The following is an 18797-nucleotide window of genomic DNA, read 5'->3' on the forward strand; positions in this document are numbered from 1 at the left end:
AGGGGAACAGAGCGGCTGCCAGAACAAGACGGTAGCAGGTCTAACCTGCCAGAAAATTACTTCAACCAGAAGAGCAAATGAAAGTCAAGCCCAGGCCATTTCCCAAAGCAAGGCTTCAAATCTTACAGATAGGATGCCATCTAATCACCTCAAAGTCCACCAACAGATACAGCAAACCCTGAAGAGTGAGGCAGAGAGACGATGTCTGGGAAAGCCAGGAAATACCTACTGCAGATGCCACTCGGCTAAGAACCACTGCTCAAGGGAAAATATTACCTGGAGCACTTGGTGAGGGGGCAGGCAATGAGCAGCCTCCTAGGGGGAGAACAGAGAGCCCTACCTGCACCGCACCACCTCCTGCGTGCATAGCGCTGGGGAGTAGTAGTTCTCACACAGCAAAATGTGCAGGGGTGTCCCCAGGTACACAGAGCCTCATATGGTAGCCTTGCATTTGACTTTGATGCTGTTGGGAGACCACGATTTCAAAACAAGCTCTGCTTGGGCTATTAAAAATTCACTGCCATTTTGCTCTCTGGAGAGGAGCCAGTCCCAGGCCTGTTGTTCAATGTTATCTCAGAAGGAAAAAACAGCTATTTCAGATTACTCATTGCACATAAGCAACTACATAATAATTAACTTCCAACTTGAAAAAGAGAAGGTATATTATTGTTGTTAAAATACAGACACATTAATGTCTTGGAGCTGTGAGGCCCATTTCTGACACATTTCTGTGTGCCTCATCTGTTTTAAAGCACTGACGTGTGTCTCAAATAAACTGCATTTCCTCAAGGACAGAGAACAAACTGAGGCCACATGGACAGAGGCACCACAGAGGAGACCCTGCCTTCCATGGTTTCCTTGCATTATAAATGACTGCTTTTAGCAGCCATACATTCCCATGCCACCATCCAGCTCTGGGCTTGAATTATTTAGCTGCCTGAGAATACGATAAATCGCAATAAACAGCAGGGAAACACCTTCAAGGCAGGGTAGTCCATTAATGAGAGAGGGACGGGAGCTGCATGATGCCCACAGGGGAGTTCGCTGCGTTTCAACATTAAACAAAAGTCATCCTCTTTTAGATGTCTGCAGATGACACTGTCCACAACATATTTTGGCTAGGGACTCTGAAAGGGAAAGGAAACACATTGGCCTGAATTTGCAATTTACAGGGCCCCTTCAGCAATCTGTGATTATGTTCATCATCGAGAAAGCATCAATCTAACAGATGACCTGTGAAGCAGAACAGGCATTAGCTGCAGAAGGGACAACTATGCTTCATTCTCCATCCCTGCTCATGAGATAGTGAGGCTGATAGGGTGGCTCCCAGCCAGCAGGACGGACAGAGAGGGAAAAAAATACAGAGAAACAAAATAAACTTGCCTATAGCATCTTGGCTGTGCTGGGTAACTTTCCAGGCATGGGTTATTGACCAAAGGTGCAAGACAGAGACACACCACCAATATCTCTAAAGAAACTGGAACTATACCTGGCCTCTAGGTCCCAAGCATGTGTAGGGTTGCACATGCACCTGTGAGCTTGCTAGCAACTTACTTGTGTATGTTAATGCACAGATTTGGGAAGCATGTCCTTGTATTTCAAGGTATCTAGTGACCAAAAGAGCCACCTGGGCAGAAAAGATGTTCTACCGAAAGAACAGACACTGAATCAGCACAGCAATTCCTGCAATACTCCAGCTCACTGCTTGTGTTAACTTAAGTCTGACTTTTTATCTTGAATCTGTTTTTATACCTGAACATTAGGTTTAGTAGCCACTCACTTCCAGCCTTCTAACATCAGGGTGCTGTGTTGGGATCTGACACCTTGGGACACTCTTTTCACATTCAGGGACTTCTATAAATAAGCACCTAAGGTACAAAGAGATAAGGGAGGAAGTACAGCTGGTGGACCAGAACAGAAGCACAGAATTACAGAGTTTCTCACTCATTTCCAGCTGTGTCTGTGATGTGATGCCTGTCCTCGGCAAGTCAATCTCTCTATACCGTAGGTTCTGCACTTGCAAAATTGATTTTAATTCTACTTTTGTTATATATGTGAAGTGTGTGATATGATTGAAGTGGGAGACATGAGTTAATCTGGTTTTATGGTGGGAGAGGGTTTTTTTTTTTCCACAGCTGAGCAGTCTGCGGGTAAAACCAGACAGTCCAGGTGGAGCTAGCACTTAATGTAAAACTTCGCTCCCATTATTAATTATATTATTAATAGACAGGTTCCTATTAGCGTTTGCCAGAGAAGGATCTGCTGCCCTCGAGCACAGGAAGTGTAAGCTTGAGCTAAAGCCGTACCTTTGCTAGCTAACAATGACACCCAGAGACTCTGTGGAGGAGGGGATGGAGTATTTAGACAGTTACGCCGAGCAATCAAAGGAGACCTGTGGCTGGCATGAAGCTGTGCTGCTCAAGTTTCACACCCAGTTTGTTTTCCCCATGATGACTGGTGCTGTTAAGCCTAGGAGGGATGTTCCTTTTCTGTGAAGAACGGAGCATGGGGGCAGCGCAGTCAGGGGAGCTTTGCAAGGATGAGGAACCACTAAACACAAACAAAACCAAGCTATGCAGTCTAAGAAAGAGAAAAACACACCAAGAGACTATCCCTGCCACCAGGTGAGAAAGTAAACAGCAGCCACTGCTTGGTTTCAGCACAAGCCCCTCCAATTTTCCTTCCTTTTCAGCTTACAGACAGGAAATCATGGTCCAGCATGGTCTGCACAATGCACAGCCGGGCAGTGGCTGCCCTGGCATTTTGTACGGAGTCCATAAGAGAGTCCAACAGAACAAATTTTTCATGCATCCTAAAAAGGGATGCTGACAGCAATCTGCATCCCCATGCAGTTACAGGATTCCCATCTCTGGAATTTCTTGGTACTTCTTACTCCTTATTGTATGATTTACTCCCTAACAGCACAATAAGCAAATAAAGAACACTCTTAAAATTACATTTTCCTGACCAAGATGAATTTCAGTGCTCTAGAGACTCAGCCTACAGAAAATGGGGAAAAAACCCAGCCAGCCTGCTCTTTGTCAGCCTCTCCCAAGAAATGTGTCCCCACAAAGCAGATTTACAGGCTTTCCAACTGCCTTCAGACATAAGAGACTTCATATACTCAGGAGAGAAGTCAATTCCATAAAATAAACTGCTCCATAACCTTGCTGCAGTCTATATTATTTACTGGTACAACAGCAAAGCGCTGTGAAGAGCATAAAAACTCCGAGCTAAAAACAGCAGCCATAAACCAGCCATAAACTCTTCAAAAAACTATTGCTGATTTGCAGAGCCCTGGCTGTGCTGCCCAGTATGCCCTTCTGTTAGCAAGCGGCTCTCCCGCCCTGAAATCTTGCTCATTTTTCTCCTTCTCCGTTACTCAAAGCCCTGGGAGACATAACAGTTCCTGAGAGATGCTGCACAAAAGCATGCTGCCTTGCCCCCGGAAAGGTCTGTGTGAGACTTGGGACATGCATTTACCTCCGTGAAGCCCTCCTGAAGAATATCCAGTAAATTCCCCCTGGCCAAACAAGTGAGCATTCTCCACGAGCCCACCGCCGGGCGAGGGTTTCAGAGGACACAGGGCAGATCCTCCAGCTCTGGGCACGACTTCTTCCTCCTCCTCCCAAAGACAAAGAGTTGGAGCTCATCAGGAACCGCATTCATAGTCCCATATGTGCAGCCCGTTACTGCACACAGATAGTTGAGCCAAAGTCAAGGCTTGCACTGGGCATGCTCGAGAGGGAGCTGCTGGGGGAGTAGCGGGAGAGATGTCATACGGTTCCTATAGAAACGCTTCAGCTTACAAGATGCAGGCCCAGGACTGAGTTGGGGAAACATCTGAAACCCATTTCCAGCAGTCATACTCACAGCAAACCTGCTGCGTAAAAGAGATTTTCAAACCCACCAAACACAGCAAGCCCTGTGTGGCATGGGGGCAGGGAGGGAGGCAGAGAACGGCAAATAACAGCCGCCTTGCTGAGCTAGAAAGGCAAAAGGGAAGGTTTTAAGAGCTGCCAGCTTTAACTCTCAGCAATCGTTCTGCAGCCCCAAAGAAACAGCAGCGTTGTCAGCAACCTGGTAGAGGCAGGAAGCTGCAAACCAGGCCACAATGCAGCGAGCACCGTTTGCACAGCACTCAGCCCAGCTCCAGCTGCCCTGGCAATGAAATCGAAAGAAGAAAAAAGGAAACTTTCCAACTAAATGAAATACAGTTCGCAGCAAATTTCCTAAATCAGTAACAATTGCATTCATTCCAGAAACAAGTATCAAATACCTCCAGGCAATCTCTCAAACTTCATCCCACCTTACAGAAAATGCCCAGGGAAAAAAAAAAAAAAACAAAACAAACAAACCAAAAAAAAAAAGAGAGAAGAAAAACTCGGATGGATGAAGACCCCCTTCTACCAGGGGCTCTGGCTGCCATTCCACAGAGCAACATTGCAAGTACTGCCCGGGGATATCAGACTGTGCCTTCAGGTTTCAAAATACCTGGCCAAGCATTTCTGAGAGACACGTTTATAAACAAACATGTTTTTCTGCCTAAGTATTGAAGCATCTGGAGGAAAAAGCAATTGCATCATTTTACCGGTTTACTCTGTCACATATGGAGATGCAGATAAAATACAGAAAAACAAGCAACAGGTAATTTCACTCTGTAATCAACCCAAGTAATTCTAAGAGGAGGCAGCCCCCACGCCTCCATGACATATAAATTTTAAATTATTTATTCACGATTGCCTTCCCTACTTTTAATAATTCAGAGGGATTTGAGATTTTTATGTTTCCATTGATTGTAATATCACATCTGTTAAGCAAAACAACAGATTACTGCGAGGCTTTGCATAAATTCTTGTAAGCTGGTAATGCTGGTGGTTAGTACTTTGATCCAGTTTACTTTTGAGACTCAAAATGCCCTTAAATAGACAGCAATAAATATTTATCTCAATTTCCTGTTCTCAAGCTACAATCAAGTAGCTTATGCCTTTGCAATTTCCATAAAATTTCATAAATAACTAAGTGGTTTTTCTATCAGACAGAAAGTAACCTAATTTAAAAAAAACCACCACCACAAAACACGCTCTGAGCCTTTTCTGTGGACTTCATAATGCTACTCTTGAGTAATAATCTAAAAGAAAAAGTTATACATGTATTACCTGTTTTTCAGTGCTACGCAGTAAACATAAATTCATAGAAGACTTCTAATAACAGGTAAGGATGCTGAGGTCATCCCTTCCCTATACCACTTCAGTTTCTGGAACAAAAATAGAATAACCCCAGTTGTACTGAAGTAATATCGCATGCACTCTGAATGCACAGAAAGGTTGCAGATGGCTGTTAGGTGTTCTCTGATTGTTTTTATATTTTGTTTAATGAATCTGATAGTAGATTACATGTTTTGTGCTCATAATCCCTTACATATTTTATGCTCATAATCCCTGCTGGATCTAGATATTTAACTTTGTCCTTTAAAAGCAGAGAAGCCAAAGGCAAGGCAGGCAGTCTGCACTGGAGACATAACCCAAATGTACAGGATTAAAAAAACAACTAAAAGTAAGAATAAAGGGATAATTTGTCCAAACATCATAGAAATGCAAAGCATGAACAGGTTTTAAATGTAAAACGCACTGTTTAAATCCTGATAAGGTGATACGATGAGAACACCGGTTTGTTTATCCTGGTCCACCTCACCTCAGTGGCATTTAGTAGGTGTCCTGTTGCAATAGCGACAGGCAACAATGAAGCACTTTTAACACTTGTGCTCCACCCTGTAAGGACTCCAACACACTTGGGCAACAGCAGGATGCAGATACTGCCGTGGAGTCACTGCTTGCAGCGCAACCTGCATTTGTAGAGCCCGTAAAGTTTCTGCAGGCACCTCCAGTTTGTCAGGGACGCAGACTGGCTTTGTTCTGAAGCAGGACATGGCTATTTGATATCTGACCTCAAACCAGTTCCAAGGTCCTTGTACAAGCTGTCTGTGGCACCACCCCCAATTACAGCTTAGCTGTCATATGAGATACATACCACATCCTTCAGTCACCGTGTGCTCCCCATGCCATTGCATAGCAGGACGCGTTAGCGTGATGCTGAGGGGGCCATCAGCCACATGAATTGAGCAGCTGCCTTTGCATATAGACCCCACAAAGAGTCCTGGACTTGCTTTGGGAAACATAGTGAAGGATCTATGTATGTATACCAGATAAAATCGTCAAATGTGGTCTAAAGAAGGGCAATTTCTCCTAGGCCAACCAAATACAGCAGATGACAACCCCCCACCTTGTAGTTATTAGGACCGAGAAGCGCTTCTCTCACTGCTCCTCCTCCCTATACCCCTGTTTCCTGGCACAAATCAGAGGACCTAAGCCAGATGTGTCACCCACAGTATAGTAGTGCCATCCCTGAGAAATGCCGAAACACTATCTCAGCACAGCATCCTGGGGCAACTGTGAAGAAGTTAGTTTGGACTGGAGAGAAGAGATTCAAGCCCGAAGCCCTACCCTGCCTGCCTTTTGGGATCAACCAAGAAAAGCTGGGACTGAAGTCTGAGATTCAGGTGGTCACTTGCAGTCCCGTATCCCTGTTCCAGAGCTTCTACCTACTAGAACAGCAACACAGGGAAAGGCAAAGTGTTCTCATTGTGTGCCAGGTTCAGGTTCTGCCAGGTTCAGCAGAACGTACTGCTCATGGTGTGTTGTCCATCGGCAATTTTGTCATCAAAGATTTGCTTCTACGTGGAGTTTCTTATCTTTGAAACCGAACCGCCTCACTTTGACAATATGAATGTCAGAGAAACTAGGCCACTTCTGCTGGCTAGACGGAGAGGCAGAGCATGTTGAGCCATTCTTCTCTTTATTGTGGCAACACAAATGCACCTTGGGTGTATGTGTATGCTGAAATAACTTTTAAAAACTAAACGCTAGTTCTTTCACCTTTGTGATTCACTCTTAAATTTCAAGCTTCTTGTAGCTGGAATCATTTTTCTTTCAGTTTTATAAGACCATAATAGATGCCTTTGAATGTTAGCTTTGCAGGAGGGAAAGAAAACAGCCTCTCACTAAAACTAATGCTTCATGATTCTCCCTGAAGACGATCCAAAAATGAAGCATACGGGACAACGATACCAAACCAATGTCTGCATCAACTGTTTAAAGGGCAACAGACCTTCAAAACAACCATGTAGGATGGCAGTTTGGTTGGTGGCATTGCCCTCTCCTGGCTGGTTTCAGCACAACCCTAACCCTTGTACTTGCCCCTGTGGAATTCCGGGCACGGTGCATGCCCTGTTACTGCTCCCTTTCCTGCCATCCTGTCACAGCAGCACCACCAGTATCAAGACATAAGCCTTCCTTCAAGACTTCCATCCACGGATTTTAAGGCACTTTATCAACATTCGCTGATTGCGTCTCTTATATCAGCCTTTGAAAAACAAAGATCAGTGGCCACAGTTCAGCTCTTGCTAATAAAATTTTGTTTGGGGAAATGAAAGCAAGTGATTCAGAAACAAAGGTTGTGAGGCACGTGAGGCCATGACTGCAGGAATAGCCAAAAGAGCTGCCTAATGCAACTAGTGCCCTTGTGTCACTGTGTCCCCCTCCGACCTCCCCATCAAGCAGCTAGAACAGAGGTCAGACACAAAAAGGACTCCTGGAAACTCACAGATGATGCAGCAGGCTGTGATGTATGTCGGGGCACCATGTCCATCAGCGTTCCCATGCTGGATGCCACAGCTCAGCGCCAAGGGGAAGGTACCAGCGCTGCTTCCCCCTTGAAGCCTGAGGGGGAGAAGCAAATGTATTTAATACAAAGGAAATAATTTTCTTGGAGGGAGAACAGACTCAACCACAAAATATCTGAATGTAACTAAAACAAAGGGGGAAAGTTGCCACCTTCTTTCATTGCCCACAGAAAATACATCTAAGGGCTACAGTCTGAGGGCAATTTATGCATTTTTTGTATTTTCTGCCACATGTAAAGTATGTTTGGTAGACAGAATTGCCCTGAGACAGATGTAAAAAAAGATTCCTGATTATGTTGGCTTACAGTGCACATCGGATCTAATTATTTCTTCCCTTTCATGGAGGGGGAATCCAAATTCAACATAAGTCAGACACCAGCCAAAGCTGTACTGGTCCCTAGTGTCAAATATTAGTGAGTCAGTGCATTTACCCCAGACAGCAAAGATTCATAAAAATTTTTAGGAAACAGTTCCACATGCTGACATTTCTATTTAGGAATTTTCTGGTAATCTATATTTTCTCTGCTTACTCTTCCTTTGGAAGTCCAGAGTGAAGTCTGGTGAACGAAGACAGGCTTTGGAGGAGTTAGCAGAATGGGTTGCAGTAAGATTTCTGGAGAAAGGCTGAATTAAACCCACTGCTTTTAATAATCATTTAAAGGTGGGCCGGAGTCACCCACAGGCAGACGGTCACCGTGACCTTGGTTGTGCCACCCTGGTAGGTCTGTGGGGCCCAAAGGCAGGACAGGGTAGGGGGGCAGAGCCGGGCGTGCAGACCCTCCTGCTGACCCTTCTGCCGGGGGTGGTGCGTTTTCGGGGGCCCGTTGCGCAAAGCGGGGTGGGAGCGAGTGAGCAGGGCCCCCGGGGTGTGGGACGAGGCCCTGGGCTCGGGTGGCTCTGTGAGGCCTCTGGAAGCGGGCCCGGACGAGGGGCCCGGAGCACCGGGATCCCCTGGAGCTGGGCTGCCTGAGGGACCGCGGGGAGCGGCAGGCCCGGGGAGCCGGGACCGCGGAGCAGGGTGACCCCGGGGGCTGAGGGGCCCCTGGGGAGGGGGCGGCCCGGGGGACGCCGGGGTGGGGTGGGGTGCGGCGGCCCTACCTGCCCCGGGGCGGGCGGGAGGCAGCGGCACGGCCCGGGCCCGGCCGCGGCGCGTCGCCGCTCGCCATGGGGACGCGGGCGGGACGGGGCGGCCCCGCGCAGGCTCCGCCCGGCCGCACCGGGCCCGCCTGCAGCCGGGGGGGCCGCGGGCTGGCAGGCCTCGGGCGGCGGGGCTGGGCCCGGGGCGGCTCTCTGCGGCGGCGGCGCGGGGCCCCGGGCGCTGCGAGAAGCCCTCGGGCCCGGGAAGTGTGAGGAGCCCTTGGCTGGGCCTTGGACCCCCGGGCAGCGTGAGGAGCCCTCGGGCCCCGGGCGGTGTGAGAAGCCCTCAGCCAGGCCGCAGCTCGCCCCCCGGGCAGTGTGAGGAGCCCTCCAGGCCGCAGCTCAGGGCCCCGGTGCAGTGCAGGCCGCGATCTGCACACCCCCCCCCCGAAAGTACAAATGTACTAATTAAAACTAAACCCAGCAGCTTTATTCAAAGAACTGATACATTAACACTCGTTTAACACCCAAACATTATGAACTCGGGAAACAGGTGATAACACTGCTGGGAGTTTCCAACAGCGCCAGCCCAAGCGCTTTGGACACATCCTTACTGCAGGGTGTGCGGTTTCGTGCTTGACCTGCTCAAGGTAGACAGGTAGTTTCCTGCACTGCGTAGCATTTCATTGTCTCTGCCACGTGTGGTGTATCCAGAGCCAGCCCCAGCCCCAGCAGCGCTGGAGCTCGGGAGATGAAGGCTCACTCCAGCTCGGAGGCACACAGGGAAAGACACTTCCCTGTGGCTCCCCTTCCTTCGGAATACAGACAACGGATGCACCGATCAACAGAACCAAGCGCTGTGACAAGGGAAAACAAGTTCCTCTGAGCCGAATCCAGTCCATGGCAAAATTGGTTGAACGTAATGGATGTGCGCATTGCGCCAGCCAGGGACCCAGGTGGCTGGTGGCCACCCAGCTCACTGGCCCCCGGCCCAGCTCTCCCGCTGGGCGAGGACATCTTCAGTACCGCACGCTGTGCATGCCACAGCAAGAACAAGCTTTTGCACTTAAACTGGTTTTTAAAATGACCTGTTGGGAGTCTGCACATGCTAGAAAACCTCCCATCTCCTGAACAACACTCCATATTTAACCATGTTTCTAAAAAATCCGGGTTCTTCCTGTGATGTGGAGGGCTTCACCAGAACTAATGCCAGTGTCCCTTTCTAGTTCCTCAGCAATTCAGTGCAAGGAGGTATGTGACCCACATCTGGGCTAGCAGAGCTGAGGGCTGGAGCATCCCACGGCTCCCTCGCGTGCTCCTCCAAGTAAATCATGTGCCCGTTTGAACCTCCTCGGTCCAAAGGACGGGTTTTCATGCTGGGTGTGGAGTACAGAAAGGAACTTGGAGGAGCAGAGAGAGGAATCCTTGGCACTCAAAACAAACAGCCCCGCCACTAACATAATCCTGTACCCATTATAAATGAAGGGCCTTCTACGGCAGACCTTACAATAGTCCTGCTGAGGTCAGCTGGATAGCATAGGCAAAGAAACCCTTTTCAGGTAGAAAAATATACTGTATCCATTATAAAAAAGGGGGCTTCTCCTGCAAATGTTTCTCTGGTCTTACAATAGCCCTGCTGAGGTCTACCAAATAACATGGGCAACAAGGTAGAAAAATTATAGGACTGGTCCTCAAAACACTTCCATCTTAGCAAACACTGCCCATACCAGCTTTATTTTTTTTTGTAATGAGCAGGAATTCCTTCATGCTTTTAACATTTAACTGAGCCATAATATGCAAAATTATGTATGTATAAAAAATGTACCAGGATGTCCTTTTTAAAACACTGGCAATAAAACAGGTTGTCCCACGATCTCCATTTAGCTATGCAGACCATTATTTAGGAACAGAACGTGCCAAGCATTGATTTAATGCCTGAAGATACTGCCTGGGAGCCCTGTTAACTGCCAGTGCTGCAACTGCCAAACCCAGAGCAGTGGCAGAAGCCTTTTGGACAATTGCTATACTGTATTACTAACACTATTTTAAATCCGTAAGCAAACTCTCAAAGGTGTGTCTGAGAGAAGCAGCAGAAAACACCACGTGGTGCTTTCTCTTTGTTGCTGGGGTTTATAACTAAGGCTGACAGTATGAAATAAGACAAAATGGTGGAAAAGTCCAAAGCCCTCTAAAGTTGACCAGGATTCATTCCCAGTATCTCAGGCATGTAGACAGCTGCTGTACTCTTAAGGACTGGATAACTGCCCTAAATATAGGCAGTGACTTTTAACTGGCTGCCTCGCAGTTAAATTGCCAATTTTCCTTGTTTCATTTCCAGTCAGAGACAAGAGCTCACTACTCACTTCTGTGTATGTAAGGATACGTATCTGTACAGCCCTTCAGTGAAAAGGAATTATTCCGTACCCCTCAGTTAATTGTGCATTTCTGACCTTGGTTGTAGTGTGCTGTGCATAGTTATGGAACACTGCTTTTTGGGAAAAGGGGATGCACATAGTGCACAACTGCAGTTACAGTGGTAGGTGTCGGAGGAAGACATGGCAGTAGATACTGTTAGAGCTTTTATGCCATTTCTTCACAGTATCACCCACATGTCATTCGGCACACCGCAGAATTTTCTTAACATCGACATAAAATCCTGCGGCAACATCTCTGTTGTCCCAGGACTGAATCCTGGACGCCAGTGTTCCCACATCCAGCTGCGGAGCAGCACTCAGCTGGTCCTGTGCCACAGCAGGAACTTTCTGCTGCGGTTTTAGCCTTCATCAGCCAAGAAGCAGCTCTGCCTTCTCACAGTGCTGAGAGGAGATAGGCTGCCAGCTTCAGGGGCAACTCTTCCGAGGGGAAGAGATGTTTTTCGTCAGCAGAATTGGATGGGAAACTACTCATCATGTGAGAATGAATAAGTCTGTGTCCTCTGAAGAGAAATGCAGGTGGAAGACACAGTCTTCTCTGCACTTTCTCAGGGAGACTTGACGTGTCCATGAGGTTACCTTGCATCTACAGCATCTCTAAGTCTGTGAAATCCTTTTGCTGCTGAAGGAGGAGGGGGCCATCAAACCTTTTATACCAAGGTCCCATTCTTACTGTCATATTTCAGTCTGGGCCGGGGGAAGTTGAGGGTGGCATACTCTGTGGCATTCTGCATTTGTAAGTTCTTCACCTCTGCTGCAGAGCGTTCCCGGACCTTGGTGAACACCTGGATGTCTGCGTAATGAATGCTGTCATCCTGCTTCACGCTCTTGGGTTTACTCACGGTGGCGTAGACAGGAAACTCTGGGACATCTTCGTATGTTGGAGCCTTTGGGGAGAAAGAGCTCTGGAAGGTCAGCTCCCTGGGCTGCTGCCACACATGCCTTCCCCAGACCAGGCAGAGACACCCTGCACACTGCCCCCAGCACCACCCAGCCCTCTGATATCTCTGGCTCAGAGGGCGATTTCATCCTACTGCTTCCACTGCACTTCAGGGGGAAAAATGGGCCCTCATCACTGTGCAGCAATGCACACGGTTCCCACAGCCATTAAAGCCTACACACGATGAGATGATTCATGGCTCTGAAAAAGCTGCCCCATGTCCTCCCAAACCATCTAGCCTAGGAAATGGTGGTCAGCTCTCTCTTCTCAACATACGGTTAGGAAAACAACTCTGGGAAGCTGTTTACCTTCCTGTCAGGCTGATGCTGTTGGCTCTCATGTCTCACATTAGTTCCTGAAAAAGAAACACCAGTGGATCAGGTTAACACAACTGTTTATTGTTCCACCTCTGAAAGCAGAAATGCAGTGTCTGGCCCATGGACTGGAGACAAATCAGATCTCCACCTCCTCTGACACCCTCAATCCTAATACTGTCCCAGAGGCCTGCCTCCAAGAAGAAAGCCTGGGCTTGTTTCTTTGGAAAAAATAAGGTTTCCCAGGATGACAACATGCTGTGGACCGCAATGTTCTTGGCAGAACCTAGAAGGACAGACACAGGACAGAGAGCTTCCTTGTCAGGCCCTTGGAGAAGGCAGATCCAGTTTTAACTTTGTTATTTCCTTTGCTGCCTGGCAAACAAAATTTGCCCAGCATGGTCCAAAGACCACAGGACACATCTGGGCTACTCTGGGAATGCACTTTATCCTGGAGAACTGATGTCAGACGGATGTTTGTAGCTCTTACAGGAGTTTGATGCAGCTTCTCTGTGCTGCCACTTGAGAGTACTCACACGTGTTTTGATGTGAGACTCCAGTATTTTAGAGATACTCCCCCTCCTTGCCAAGTCCCACGGCATATTATACTCCTTGCTTTAAATTTTAAAGAAATCTCGCCTCTTGCTTCTACCAAACTTCTCTTAAGGAAGGTTAGGTACAAGAGTATGGGAGGGGAGCTCAGCCTCGGGGATCCAATTCACAGTCAGCACTGACTAATGGCAGCTAACCAAGAGCTTAGTCACTCCACCTCTTCTCCTCTAAAGCATTTTCACAAATCCTTACCTTGCTTTTCTTTCTTTCTTTTAAATGATGAAGGACAATTCCTGAAATCAGAGAAAGATGTCAGCCCTGAGAAGCCCCAGCCACTGCCCTCACAACATGCAAACCCAAATGCACCACCCCGCCAGGGTACCACATCTGTGGGTAGTGAGAACGGCCCAAGAAGCGTCTCAGAGAAGAGCTACTGAGCCAAGGCAGAACCTGAGTGACTCTTGCAGGGAGAAGGTCCAAAGGGGAGATGCAGGAATGTGTTTCCATCTTCTGTAACACAGTACCATACCCTACAGATGCCCCCAAGTCTCCTTGCCTTTCAGCCCGGCCTGGCTGTCCAATACGCGTATGCATCACTGAATGAGAGAACATTTCACTGTAGTTTTGCAGCTACATTTGCACAGCTGTATGATCAAAGATGCAGGGTGCAAAGCATGGTCACAACTGGCACGAAACCCTTCTCTTAGGCTCAGATGCTTCGATAGCACCGTACCCTGTGCTTTGGCCCTGTTGCCTGAGGAGCAGCTGTGCACAGACCTTGTGCTAACGTTTCAGACAGTTTTCCTGTTCTCGGTTTTCCACTTAAAACACAGCCAAAGCAAACAAGCGATGCCCTTAATAAAAGCCAATCCAAACCCTAATCTCGGCTGTACCTGTGTGACCAGAAAGAGACAAGCCACATCCAGCCATGTTCCAGCCACGGAATGAACAGGAGCCAAATCCATTCCAGCTGTAACAACAGAGGCAGGAGCTGAGCTCCTGCAGGCTGGTGCTGGCAGGCGAGCGCAGACTGTCTGGCAGAGCACAGACGTGTCACATTCTGGGCCAGATGCATGAAAGAAATGTTATCATTGCATCACGCTCAGAGGGCCAGAGGAGAGCAGGTGCCAGCCCCTGCAGGGCTCCTCCTGCGCACGCGTGTCCATCTGGTGCTGGCTGGGGACCAGCACCGCCTGCAGCTGAGGCTCTCACGTGGGTCTCTGCTGCAGCAAAGGCAGCAGCTGCATGTGGGCAGCCAGCACTTTTAATGGGGCCACGGAGTTACCAGATGGCTCCCAAAAAACATTTTATGTCCCACATCGTGTGCATTTGCCAGACAGTCCTGCCACAGGCGGGCGCCATGCAGTGCCTGAGGCAGAGCTCTGCCTTTGCCGGCTTTTAGCCACGGTTTCGGTGGGCGGGCGAGCAGGACGGCGTGTGCAGTAATGCCTTTGGCACAATAACGGCAAAACAAAAAAAGCACGAATGCGGGCAAAGAACCTGGAGACCTTCAACACGCTCAGTAATGATTAACCATGCTTCTAGACCTGGGAAGTTAAAGGCAGCTTTGGGGCAGGCAGGGTGGCCGTGCGCCTGGGCGAAAGGATCCAGCACCCCTTCTCCTGTCTCTGCTGCGTGCTGCCCCGCAGAGGCACCAACGGCCCTCCAGCCCTCGCCAGAAAAAATCTGGGGGGCTGCCCCCAGGAGTTAGGGGCCTAGCTCAAGGCAGCGTTGCTTTTTGCTTGGCTCCTGCAGCTTCCTCCTCTGCTGTCTCTACGCGGGTCTCCAGGGCCCTCCTTGCCAAGGCTTGTGCGCTAGAGCGCTTTGCCGCTTTACCGCGTTCAGGCACACTGGGCAATCTGATGGAAACAGCACCATCTGAACCAAAATCACCAGGGTCCCTGTCCTCTTCCCTGGGAGGCAGGTTGCAGTCGGAGCTTTCCAAGCTGCTCTTGCTTGTTTTGGTTGCCTGCCTTCGTAAAGAGCGCGTTACCAGCCAGTGTGTAGGCTGGAGCTATTCTGAGGCTGTCTGCAAGCTAATCACAGCCAGGCAGGAGGTGGCATCTCCCAGCCTCAGATCTGCGGTAATTAGAACGGATGTGGCAAGGGAAATGAGAGCAGGGCAAACTTCTCGCCTCTTCTCAAAACCAGGTCAAACATGTTGTAACTAACTCACAGCCTGCTCGAAGCACATTGTATTCTACATGACAGCACACACGTCCCTGCTCCTGTATCGCTTCTTCCCCTTTTCCCATGCCAGTGCCAGCCTGGTTCCTGCCCTACACAAGCCTGCTTCACAGTGGGTCCTGAATTTTGGCATCTTTTGCTGTCCATGCACACCAGAAGCCCTGGGTATCAAACCAAGTGTGAGAATAGCTGGGGCCTGCCCTCCGCTGGGCCATACTCGCAGAGGTACCCAGACCTGAGGGCACACTTTCCTTCATCACTAACTTTCTTCTCTGAATAAATTTGCAGTAATGGCTTCTCTTTAAACCCTTCAGGAGCCTCCTCAGTCTTGCTCTTTGCTCTGTCTCCCTTAGGGCCCATGCTTCGGTAGTGCTCATGAAAACGATCTTCTGTCCAGAAGGTGGGTACCTGCCTCCCCTGAACCCTTTTGTAAGTCTCAGCTTTACTTGTGAAGCTCAGCTTTTTGCTGACACTGCTGTAGTGCTGAGAGAATATATGGAAATAAAAACAGTATAGGTGCCTGGAAACACCTGAACTAAAATTAAGTACCATTTTTTTTCCTCTCTGTCACCAAGGCAAAGCTATGAATCATGCAAACTTCTGCAGTGGGGCTTCAGTGCACCAGCATGATTATGGTCCTCTGGAGGTGTCTCCCACAGCCAAGTTACATGTCCCAACAGCACATTCCTATTTGCCTCCCTCTCTCCGTGCTTGGAGCCTGTTTGAATAGCCTGTGCAGCACAGGGGCAGCCTGGGCGCCTGAGGCCCTTCTTCACCCGCGTGTTTCCATGTGCAGGACGGGGAATGATGCTCCTGGGCAGAGAGCTCCGCTTCCTCCTCGCTGAACAGTCTGTAAGGCAGATGTGTTAGCGCTTGAGTCCCACAGGGGTGCTGGGGTCAAAAGGGTCTTTGGCCAGAGCTTTGCCTTTGGCTGCAGGAATCTGCCAGAAGGTAGTAGTGACACCACCAGCAGAAATACCATCCCAGCTTCCTACTTTCCATGCAGCCTTTGGAAAAAAATCAAGTGGGAGACAGGAGTCCTGGTCCATAGCCTTGGGGGAGTAGAATCTGATGCTACCCCAGAGGAGCCAGCTTGCCACCATGCTGCTCCCCAAACGGAGCAGAAAGCTGCTCTCCTGCCTGGCCCCACACAGATGAGTGCCCCTCAGATTCTGGGCTTTTGGAGGCAGAAGTGTTTGCGCATGGCCTGGCACTGGCTGGACATGGAAGTGCCACCACAGCACATGCTGTAGCGGTGCTGTTTCTACTCTGGAGTCTCTGGCTTTGCCAGTCTGTGCTGTGGCACCGCTCTCCCCACCAGACGGCATCAGCAGCGTGCCCGGCAGCTGTAGCTCTGCTCAGGGGAGCCAGCCCGTGCCCCCGGCATTCCCTGGCCAGGCCCTTGTCCCTTGTCCCCCGCAGTAACGAAGGTGACACCCTGGGTGCCTCATTTACCCACTGGCACAGGGTAGAGGAAGTAGAAAATAGGACTTTTGATGGGGGAGACATGCCGAGAACCAGCCTTCCACCTGCCACCTACAGCTCCTGCTCCTAAATCCCAAACTCCTCTGCCCCCCAGCTCAGGGCTCAGGTTGGAAGGACCTCAGTTTCCTGAACCTCCTCCTCTGCCTGAGCCACTAGGTGATGCTGTGCCTCTTGTAATTATTAAAAAGTGCTGATGAATTTCTAATACTTTTAACAAATTCGGTGTTGGTGAGAATGTCCTGGGAGATTCATCTGATATTCAGGGCTCTCCCCCCTGTAGAGCGCTCAGAGCTGAAAATATTTCCCTTTGGCAGGGAATGCTGCTCCACTGTGCCCTTTCCCTGGGAGCAGGAGGTCCAGGCACACCACGAGCCAGGAGGGATTAAGCTGCGCCCCCCCGCCCCCCCCCCCCGCCCCGCATCCCCGGGAGAACCAGCAACATCATCTGAAAAACGTGGCCAGGATTTCCCAAGCGCAAATAAAAGCCCAGGAGCTGCGGCAGGGAGAGGGGCTGGGGGGGCTGAGGGCTGGACGGAGCAGCCGTGCCCGCACTGCCCGAGGGACCCCCACACACACAGGGGCAACCCTCGGTGCCCACCCGGCTGGAGACCCCTGGGGCAAGGGCACGTCCCCTCCAGCCCTCGGGGCAGGCAGCAGGGAGCCCACAGCCCGTGGGGGCTGTGCGCCACGAAGCCCCCTCGCCCCCCCGCGTCCTGCCCAGCCCCTGGACACCCCCCCCGGCGCCGCCGCTCGCTGGCGCCCAGCTCCGGGCGAGCTGCCGGGGACGGGGGGAGCCGGGGGTGGCGGGGAGCAGCCGGGGGTGGGGGGGGAACCGGGTGGGGGGGAAACCGGGGGGTCCCCGGCAAGGCCAGCGCAGGGCAGCCCGGCTGGCCGAGCCCCCCCGAGCCGCCCCCCGCCCCCGGGGGTGCCGCACTCACCAGGCTCGCCCGCAGCTGCAGAGGTTGCCCATGGCGCTGCCGCCTCCATGAGGCTGGAGCGTTCCCTGGCCGGGGCGAGCCGGTGTTTCCTGGTTCCTGCTCGGCCCCTGCCTGCTCCGAGGGAGTGTCTGCCCGTCTCGGGTTTCTCCCCATCGCCGGGCCCGTGCGTGCCATCTACCGGGGGCTCGCCGTGCCCCCGGGCCCGGCGCTCTCCCCCTGCTGCCCAGCGAGGGCAGGGCGAGGGGGCTGCACGCCCCCCGGCCTCCTACAGCTCAGCCGGGGGACCTGGGACGGTGGCTGTCCCTCCGCTCTCCCCTCAGCGCCATCCTGCTGATGCCAGCAGTGATGCAAAAGGGGATGGAGGAGGGACTTCAACTGTTCCTGGACAAAAGGAGAACCGCCAGGGTGGGAAACACCGGTGCTGTTCCTGCTCCTCGTCGTTGCCTCTCAAGCGGGATGTCAGGAAAATGTGTGGCACGGGCTGGCATCAGCTGGGAAGGAGCCTGTCTTCTTGGGAAGGAGGTGATGCCTCAGCCATGCAGGTCTACTGTCACCTGAGCTCTGGTGCTGCTGCTTCTGCTGCAGGCAGAAAGGCATACGCAACCTCAGGGACTTTACTGGGATCCCATTTTTTCTAGATCTACCTAGATGAAAGTGTACAGATTTGTGCTTTTGAGAATGACAGAATCCCATGAGGGACCGCGTATCATTAAGAACCTGCAATACAGCTCTTAGGCTCACCCCCAGCATGTCAAGTAGGAACATTAATGTGCATTTTACCTCTCTAGCCCTGCTGAGAGCCCTTCAGATTGTCTGGCCATTCCTGGGCTGAATGACTCTGGCAGCTCTAAGAGAGCTGATAAAGCTGAAAGATAGCATGTTAATGTAATCCTTGTGCAGAAACTGTGCCCCACTGCTCTGACTTGGCAGTCAGCCCCGGTTCTGTGCAGGCCTGGATGCCTCAGGGGATGTGCTGACAGTGGGCAAGCTTTCATTCACCCTTCTGGCGGGCTCTCTCAGGAACTGGCCCTAGTCCTCTGCTCCAGCTGTACCCACACTCTCAGCCAGGCTCACAGCATCATTTATCATCCACCCAAGTGCAGAGCAAAGCTTGTACCTGTCCAGGAGTGG

At 50.6% G+C, this 18797-nt stretch overlaps 2 protein-coding genes across 3 annotated transcripts in view; both read right to left on the reverse strand.

Moving 5' to 3' along the window:
- Positions 1 to 3964, reverse strand: part of DIXDC1 (DIX domain containing 1) — a 37615-nt gene extending 33651 nt beyond the window's left edge. Inside the window, exon 1 of one of the 2 annotated variants that reach the window (XM_056322791.1) lies at positions 3484 to 3949. In XM_056322791.1, the coding sequence (XP_056178766.1) occupies positions 3484 to 3543 (60 nt within the window). In that variant the 5' untranslated portion in view covers positions 3544 to 3949. Of the gene's footprint in view, positions 1 to 3483 lie in introns of both variants that reach the window. The other variant, XM_056322792.1, reaches the window with a different exon arrangement.
- A 5322-nt stretch (positions 3965 to 9286) lies between these two features.
- On the reverse strand, positions 9287 to 18000 carry C20H11orf52 (chromosome 20 C11orf52 homolog). Its single transcript, XM_056322796.1, has 4 exons — positions 17667 to 18000; positions 13309 to 13349; positions 12499 to 12545; positions 9287 to 12137 (listed from the first exon to the last, which is right to left on the reverse strand). Exons 1-4 carry the CDS (start codon positions 17696 to 17698, stop codon positions 11901 to 11903), a joined length of 357 nt encoding a protein of 118 aa, XP_056178771.1. The 5' UTR covers positions 17699 to 18000; the 3' UTR covers positions 9287 to 11900.
- Between the last annotated feature and the right edge of the window lie 797 nt (positions 18001 to 18797).

This window comes from Falco biarmicus, chromosome 20 (genome assembly GCF_023638135.1).
Source record: "Falco biarmicus isolate bFalBia1 chromosome 20, bFalBia1.pri, whole genome shotgun sequence".
NCBI classification, from domain to species: Eukaryota; Metazoa; Chordata; class Aves; order Falconiformes; family Falconidae; genus Falco; species Falco biarmicus.

Coding starts and splice junctions, on each gene's coding strand:
- C20H11orf52 (XM_056322796.1), bottom strand. CDS start 17,698: ATGGGCAACCTCTGCAGCTGCGGGCGAGCCTG. Junction 13,350..17,666: donor TGCAGCTGCGGGCGAGCCTG/GTGAGTGCGGCA, acceptor CTCTGATTTCAG/GAATTGTCCTTCATCATTTA. Junction 12,546..13,308: donor AAGAAAGAAAGAAAAGCAAG/GTAAGGATTTGT, acceptor TTTCTTTTTCAG/GAACTAATGTGAGACATGAG.